The sequence below is a fragment of the Macadamia integrifolia genome, chromosome 4 (assembly GCF_013358625.1).
Source record: "Macadamia integrifolia cultivar HAES 741 chromosome 4, SCU_Mint_v3, whole genome shotgun sequence".
Lineage (NCBI taxonomy): Eukaryota > Viridiplantae > Streptophyta > Magnoliopsida > Proteales > Proteaceae > Macadamia > Macadamia integrifolia.
The window spans coordinates 14927269-14936157 of record NC_056560.1 but is presented as its reverse complement, the minus strand read 5'-3'; the positions used below and the strand labels follow the sequence as shown (position 1 = coordinate 14936157).

The 8889-nt window shown below is 37.4% G+C and overlaps 1 protein-coding gene across 1 annotated transcript; it reads right to left on the bottom strand.

Annotated features, from left to right (window-relative positions):
- Positions 1–1025: 1025 nt before the first annotated feature.
- Positions 1026–5431, bottom strand: LOC122075220 (activating signal cointegrator 1). Its single transcript, XM_042640176.1, has 4 exons — positions 5178–5431; positions 3132–3779; positions 2467–2565; positions 1026–1763 (listed from the first exon to the last, which is right to left on the bottom strand). Exons 1-4 carry the CDS (start codon positions 5331–5333, stop codon positions 1392–1394), a joined length of 1275 nt encoding a protein of 424 aa, XP_042496110.1. The 5' UTR covers positions 5334–5431; the 3' UTR covers positions 1026–1391.
- Positions 5432–8889: the final 3458 nt, after the last annotated feature.

Genomic DNA, 8889 nt, shown 5'->3' with positions numbered 1-8889 from the left:
GGGGGGGGGGGGGAAGTGTTTGGGGAGGCTGAGCAACTCATGCAATTGGCAGAATCAGTTTTGGATTCTCAATTCTCTCAAGATGTAATTACTTGATTTCGAAGTTGTTGCGGAATTCGAACATGAAGATATTAGAAGATCGTATCCACAAATTGGATTTATGTTGGAGCAAATGTGTTTTTTTGAGAATATGACCTAATACTGGCACATCCACTGGTGTTCTATCTGTATATATGATCATGCAGGCTTGGCGCCTAATTGCAAGAGGAATGTCAAGTGTTTTGTGTTGAGCCCATGATTGAGCATTGCATATGCATACTAGACATGTTTGCACGAGGAAGCTCGCGAATTCATTAATATGCGTGTTGAACCAGATGCAGTTACATGGAGAATGTTAATGAGTGGCTTTAGTGCTAAAAGAGGGAATGTTGATCTTGGATTGAGCTTGGCGAGTAATCTCAAAGGGCTGAAGAGGTTGCATGTTTCTGAAGATTTCGTGATCTCTTCAAAGAGTTCTGAAGAAATCAAGAAGGTGGAATGATGTTCTGGAACGTTGATGGTAGACAACCAAATCCTTACAATTAGCCTCTTGACGAATAAGGTTCACGAGGAACAAATGCGTCCAACAAGATACTCATTTTATTTGATTTCATTGCTGCGGACTATAACCACCTTGTATTGGCATAAATGCTGTGGTATAGGGATCCATTATTCTCCCAAGTGATAGGAAGACGTTGGAAAAACGCCTTTCCCAATTGATAAAGAAGTATTGGGTGTTTGTAATTCTCTGTGATATTTCACACAAGTCTTCCTCCCATGTAAACTTTTTCTCTCTTCTCGATGATTTTTTGTGTTAAAACAAACAGTGAAAAATCATATTTTACAGTTTTTTTTTAATCATTTATTTGGAAACAAACAAAGCCTGGGACAATTTACTCCCCAGAGTTGGGGCATTTTCTCTATATGAGTATGGAGACAAAGGTGGCAATGGTGATAGAAGATGCAGCAAGAGACGAATTCAACAATTGGCAGCATGGGGAACCCTCTTCCCCTAAAAACATATCGTCACTCCTTCAAAATAAAATATAAGCATGAACAACTTCGATCAAGGGATGACAATGGCCCCTTTGCCATGTACATCAGCTACAACAATAGACAGCAATGTAGTACAAGTTCAAGAAGAAATGGTGGACTGAGAGAGGACTTTGGCATGTCTACACTTTCACACAACACATAAACATTGAAAATACTGTTCACCAAGCTCATGGCTGTACCTCAGCAGTGTGTCGTCCACTTCAATGTGTACTCTGCATTGTTCAAATTGCACCTGTTGGCTGTATTGAACACAAAACTTCTTAGTAATTTCAGTCCTGCTAAAAAAAATTTACAGCCTAATGAGAATCTAGAGAACACTCATAATCTTCCTCTTTTACATTGAAACTGATATTTGCTGATGGTTCTAACCAATTAGTCCTATCAGAGAACTCCTCCGGAGGATCTTCTGCTGCTACAAATCGTTGTGGGTCAATCTCTCCATGTTGTACCCTTCCACTTATCTCCAAGCACAGGCCGTTGGCATGTACCTTCCTAGGTTGTTTGCCCTTAGTTGTCTTTCTACCAGGGCCAGGGCCAGGGTCCACAAAACTTGGTTGTACTCTGGCAGTTGGATTTGGTTTAATACGGTTTGCTTCTCTTTCATCCACTGGTCGTAGTATTCGGTTCTCTGATTCCAACTCAGAAGCATCATCTTTATTCATAAGTATCTGCAGAACATTTCAAAATGGAATATTTTACACATGATTCACGGGAAGGAAAAAGAGTGCTTGACCAGAGATGGTTATTACTGTAGATGCTGTGAGTAACACACAGCATGGGAAGCGTAAGGTTGAGGAAAAACTGATTGCATTGCCTTGGCTATATTATTATTCAATACATATATATATATATATATATATGTTAAGCCATAGTAAGGCTCTTAGGAACCTTTTGATATGTGATCTCCTTGTCAGGGACACGATTTTATGGGAAGATATCTGAGGGGCTTCAAAGCAATTCATGACAAGGTGTAACCAAAGAATCTTTTGCTGTAAGCTGTATTTAGTAAAGTTAAACGTGCCACTGTCATTCATCCAAAAAAAAAAAAATGCCACTATCAAATATTGGCTTTTGTTATTTTGATAATTGCATACCTGTGTTTAGTGAAGTTAGTCTCAATCAAATGTTGGCTTTTATTATGTTGCAAATGTATTAGTAACAGTAGTGGTTAAATGGGTAGCACCTCCATCAACTAATGTCTTCCTCAAAATATACATGTACATATGTTATCAAGAAATTATGACTTGAGTTATGCTTGAGTTATCTATATTTGGCCAACATTTTGGTCAGTCAAGTTTTCAGTTTTCTCCAAATTATGGCTGAAACTAGATGTCCATATATGGTGAAAGAAAAAGAATCAGAGACTACAACCTTGCGGCCAACCAAGTCAAATGTGACCACTACTTTACTTCGCCGTGCACTTTCGGCTTCGTCAATCTCCTGCTGTTTCTTCTTTAAAAGATCCTTTTCCTGAAAAAGAAAGGGGAAGAAAAAAGGAAAAGAAACAAGTAAATAAAAAATAATAATATACTCAATGACCATAGAAAAGGACAAGCCTATAGGAAATGTTTAGTATTAGTGCAAACTATTTGCATTGTTTTCCTTAGCATTTATAATGCAAGCTACAGGCTGAGCACTGAGCAGAAAACACAAAGGAGAATTCTAGTATGAGTCTTCTATGATAGATATCATAGTTGAACTGACGAAGATTAAGTTTAATAGATTCAAATTGCAAAAATAAACTTCAGTAGAGAGACAGTGGGTGCATAAGTACAATGCAATTAAAATTTGTTCGGCATTAAATTGGTGACCTAAGCTTGAATAGGCAGTATCTTTTAAGCAGCAGCAGTTGAGTTTGAATATGATGTCTCATATATGTTGAGAAGGATCCTATTAAAATAAATTCCCAACACAATCCCCCTCCACCATAGTAAAATTAAAAAAAGCCAAGTGGACTAAGTATGGTCTCATGGTTTTTGCATATGACACTAGAGATTGCATATTCACAACTACGTAAGTTGCAACAAATTAAGTACCTCTTTTGATAACCAGCTATTTCCCTCAAACTCATAATAGTCACTTTGGTCATCAATAACAGTAGTACGTGCAGCAGCGTTTCGGTCATACTCAACAAGTCTCTTTGCATAGGCTTCAGCTTCTGCCTCGGCATCTGACAGGGGAACTACAGCGTTCTCTAGACCAGCATACGTGCTTCCTTCTCTCAGAACAAGGGCCCCACAAAAATTACAAGGTCCCTCACCTTCTTGTTCACAGACAATCTTGCCACAAGATAAACAATTGCTCACTAGTTTGTGTCGACGGGCTTGGCAGGAGCATGGTTTCCCTTGTTGGAATACAATTGAGCCTTTTGCAGCCTCTGCAAGTGAAACAACTTTTCCAGCTTTTTTCTTTTTGGAACCACCTTGGTTTACTTTCTGGCTATTTCTGGATTCTGCAGTCTCAGATGGGACTTTTCTCTCCTCAACACTGGATGCCATTACCTCCTTGGGTACTCTAGTTGGCCTTCTCGTTCCACTGATCAAACCTTCATCTTGGGGTGGTTTCATGTAAGTCTGCAATTTGGAATTCGACACCTTTGTGGTGCTGTTGCTGTTATCTGAGTAACCTCTCTGCCGTAAATATTCATCAATTACGTTTTGGCCAGCTTCCTCCCCAATAATATTCTGCAGAAAATAGTAGACATTTGGAACAATTAACGCATCGCAAAAATGTCACCCAGAAAGAGAGGGGTGGGTGGGGGGGGGGGGGAGGGCAATGCACCATGAATTCATTCATGTCAGTAAAGAAAATGGCCATGAAGCACCTCTACAGAATTGCTTCCAACATTCAAAATTCAAAGTTCAAACTAAGAGGTTTACCCATGACTGACTCTTCCAGTTGCATATAGCTAATACTTTAAGGAAATGATAATGTATGTCCCTCAACCTCATCAACTATATCCATTAACAAACTATTGTAGTCAAACCTGTTTCAGCTCGATTTAAATGGTGTTTTAGTGATAAAATTATTCAAGAAGCCAAGGATTTCTTTTTTGTAAAACTAGCATGGTTAAAAGGAAACTGAAAAGTGTCTATTACCTCATTATATTCCTCATGAAGTTCACAGCCAAATTTCTTAAAATTTTGGAGTTGATAAGGCAATGTTAAATTCGATGCAGAGCCACATGGACATCAACAGAAACATGTCTTATGGGTGTGAAAATACAAAGGTACATCTGTTCTATTTCTTTTATTGTTCTGGGTGGCAAATAGCCTGCTAGTTTTTGGAACTTTGAACTCTCCTCCTTCATGCATCTCAAATTATTCTTCATAATGTTGTTGCTTATCAGTGTAATCTCTGGTTTGAGAGAAGTTGTTGAAGTGACATATGAAATATCACACCACTGATATCTATAAAAATACTAGTACACACATGGGATCTGTTAGTTGTCCACTATAGCAAGGCATCCTAACAATTTGACTTTCAACCAAAGATACTAGACTATAGAATTATAGATAAGCCAAGATTCTTTTAAAACCTTCCATTCATTTCAACTAAAACACATTATCAGCAAGGTTTAAAATAATTGATGATACTTTTTATACATATTCATTGTTCCGCACAAATACAATACAAATGGGGAAAACAAATTATCTCTACAGTACACAAATACATCAGTTCTATTGGGACCAGTAAGGTTTGATATGACTAATAAACGTCAACAGAAATCAGTACAGGGGCTCAATGTATTTATTGGGTTTCGATGTAAGTAAGCTGAACTTAAAACGAGTTCTCTAAAATTCAAAGATTTCCAAAAGCTCTATGAATGCATCTTTTCGAAAGCGTTATCAATGTGGATAAACTATCTCTGCTGTCAACAAAACCTCGGAACAACATCCTACAAATTCATAATTCATCGATGGATTCAGGAAAAACGAGGAATATCAAAAGGACCCATCAGTGGAAATAAGATCAATTATGCATAAACTCAACCTCAACAGGTGTAAACTAATAGAATTACCCTATTAAACTATAAACTCAGGAAATTAGAACGAGTCGAAAAATAGAAAGAGATGGATTACGTTGAGATATTCTTTGGCGTCCTGAGGGGGTGCCATCTCGCAATAGGAGACGAGACCAGATATGAGATCCGCATCTAAATCTAAACCCGTCTCCATGTTTCTGCAGAGGTCCAGCAACGCCTTCTCCAGCCATTCTCCCGATCCCTTAGACTTCATTCTCTCCTTCTCTCTGTGCTTCGCAAAACCTTAGGCGCTTAGGTTACCCTTCTTTGGCTTCTCTTTTCGATTCGCCCTCGGAAGAAGGCGAGGCAAGAAGCGGGGGCGTCGTGAACTTGTCGTGATGATTCGTCAGTCACAAGTCTCACAACTCACAACCGTAGACTATGCATGAGATCATTTGATCACAACCGTCCAGAGATAGTCACAAATAAACTACAAATCAGAGGGCTAACAATCCTCCAATCATGATTTGTTTATGCTCTTTGGATACCCATTTTTTCAAACTTCCTTAGTTCCATTATTTTTGTTGATTGCCTGACATAGCTCGTAAGAGAGTGGAATAATTATTATTATTAAGGCCTTAGAAGTTGTTTTATCTTGGAGATTGATTTGTAAATATCAATATTTAGGGGTGACTACAATCTCCTAGTCTTTGTGGTTGCAACACTCAAGAGGATTAAGCATATTAAATAAGTTTAATAATCTCGATTTTTATTCCAATCATGAGTAAACTATCAATTTTTTGTCCCATTGATCGTTTAGTAATCCAATCTTCTCATTGTCAACCCATTTTGTGAATAAAATGTGATTAATTACCAACCAACAAAAGAAAGTGAAAGATCTTTTGGATCCGGCCCCTCTCCAATGCGCCCAATGCTCATTAGATTGTTTGGGAGAACTCGGACACCCACCCCTAGGTTCTCCCCACCATTCGATGCAGGTTGGGCGGTGTTGCATTAATAATTGATTGGGTGATCTTCCTTGCAAGGCTTTGTACTCCACTCTACACTAGTCCTACACGGAAGACCAGACAAAGGGAGCCAGATTGATCTTCAACAATAGATACACAGGAGAATTTTACTTTGAAAATAATCCATCTCCTTTTTTTGGGGTTTACCTTGATATTTATAGACAGTGGATGACGAACCGTAAACTTGGACGTCCTAAGTTCGACTCCCACTAGACACACTTTGGGCCACTCACACGGGGTTATTTAATGTTCTTCACTGCTTTCAGTGAAAGTTGAATGGTTTCTCATTCAACCCCAGTATGACTCAGTTCATGCGATTGTGGGGTCAGTATGGGCCCGCGGGACTAGTCAGGCCAAAGGCCTAGATACCCATCATTAGCAAAAAAAATAAATAAATATATATATATATATATATACTAATAAGAACACACGTGCAAATGCACGTGTTACAAATCATTCTTTTTTAGTGTCCATGTTGTCACCTTCATGGATTGCACTGGAATCAAGTATGATATGCTCCAAGCTTTGGGAGAAAAAATAGATTTTTCAGAGGTAAGGAGTTTGGACTTGTAATCTGCCTATCAAGGTTTGGAGGAGTAGGCTATCAGAGTTATTGTTGTAAGAACTCATTTTTACTTTTGCTTTCAGAGTTTATAACCTGCATACAAATTGAAATAATATTCATTGAAGGGATTCAAAATACAATAGCTTCTCTATATTACAATTCTTAACTCCCAACATTCCGTCCCATACATCATAGTTGGTCACACAATAGTCCTAATTAAAGCTGATTTAGGACTTGCTCGGATCAATTACAAGCTCCACGAAAGTCATTTGAGATAGTTTGACCATGTTCAAAGAATGTCTAAGGACACCCTAGTAAGAAAGAGTGATCATATTTAAATTGAAGGAGCTAGAAGACCTAGGGGCTTGCCTAAAATAACTATAGGTGAAGTGGTGAGGAATGGCATTCATAGTCTCAATCTTATTCCAAGTATGACTTTGAATAGTGGAGGGTAAAGATCGATGTAGCCGACCCCATTTAAGCTATGATTCACCTAACTTGTTAAGCTAGGCCTCTTTCCTCTTACTCTCATCCTTGCACCTCACCTCTTTTTTTTTTAGTTGATCCATATAGTAGATGCCATTAAGTTGGAATAAGATTGAGTTTGTTATTGTTGTAGTACATTCAGAATACATTGATAATCAAATCATATATTCTCATGAAAATCTAAAAACTAATGTTAAAAAAAGAAAGGAACATGTTCAGATTATGAACAAAGCATTACCTAATGCAATCCCAAATGGAAGCATGCCAAGCATACACTTGATAGGGTTACTTATGATGAATTGTGTGCATCAGATGCTTAATTTCAACGATTAAAAGCAAGATATTTAATGATTAAGCTGTTGCAAAAGCCATTCTCTCTAGATGCTAATCCACACATCACCGAAGAGACTCACAATAGGAACCTTTAACCAGAAATAAATATAAAAAACTGTCAAACATAAAGAAATAAATTGATGTTCTAAACCCTGAACAAGTATTAGAATTGAAATCTCAATTATGATATAAATACTGGGATTAAACCTTAGTAGTTATCAGGTTCTATTTCAAGTCATTTATAAGAGGATCTAATCAAATTAAGAGAAGAGAAATTTTACAAAAAAAAAAAAAAAAAAAAGTTAGAACACACCCTGTAATAATATCAATCACTGTTGTAACAACACACCAGGAGGTATCTCAAGCCTCAAAACCAAACTTAAAAATAATAATTAAATAAAAAAGAAGAAGAAGCAATTCAATAATAACCCATGCAAAACAAAAGCAAGTAGAATTAAAATGGTAGGTATGAAATATTGAAATGTGATCCCATGCACTTAGTGGGGTTTAAGCCCAGCTTAAGTGCCACACTGATCAGGTAAGTTTTACTAACAAATTGAGAATTAAAACCTAGTGAATACCATTTTTCCCTGTCCTATTAATGGCTATAGATTCATTGGTGGAGCCTGAACAACAGATTGCTCCAACCATTACACTAATATAAGATTTCAAACTATTATTTCCTTGAGCTCATAACTTCAACACTTACAATCTAATCTGGAGGAAACTGGGAAGTAAGAATTAAGTTCAATCACATCCTGTGTTATTTCAGCAAACCCTCTCATGAAATTCAACTTCCGTGAGAGAGTTTAGGGATGAACTATTGAAACATAATCAATTAGTGGAGATTAAGCACAGCCCAAGTGGCGTATTGATCAGAATATCTTCACCAACAAATTAAGAGCTAAAACCTTGTAAAAAAAACTTCTTATTGCCGGTTAGGGACTCAACAACAGAGCTCATATGTCAAATTTGATAGATCATTACAAAGGTATAAGACTTCAAGCTAGAGTTTCCTCGGGTAGATAACCACTGGAATACCCAGAATCTATAGAAAGTGGAAATTAGAAGTAAGTTCACCGAGCTCTCTGTTAATTGGAGAGAGAGAGAGAGAGAGAGGATCATAATTGCTTCTTAGCCTCCTCTGTTCTCGACTGATACAGTATGATATCCGACACTTTAATCTTAAGATCATAAACCAAGATGAGAAAAGGATTGAGATTAGAAACCAAGATAAGGAGTGAAGAATGAAAGGAAAAGCGCAGAGAAAGAAACCTGGGTGAAACTGGGAGGGAGATAAAGAGTTTTAGCAAAAGAGGGAAAGTGGATGAAATTAATATATGGTATTTAAAAAAAATAATAATAAGATGAAGAATGGGCAAAATGGTGAGAGTGGGAGGGAGAGAAAGAGTTTTAGG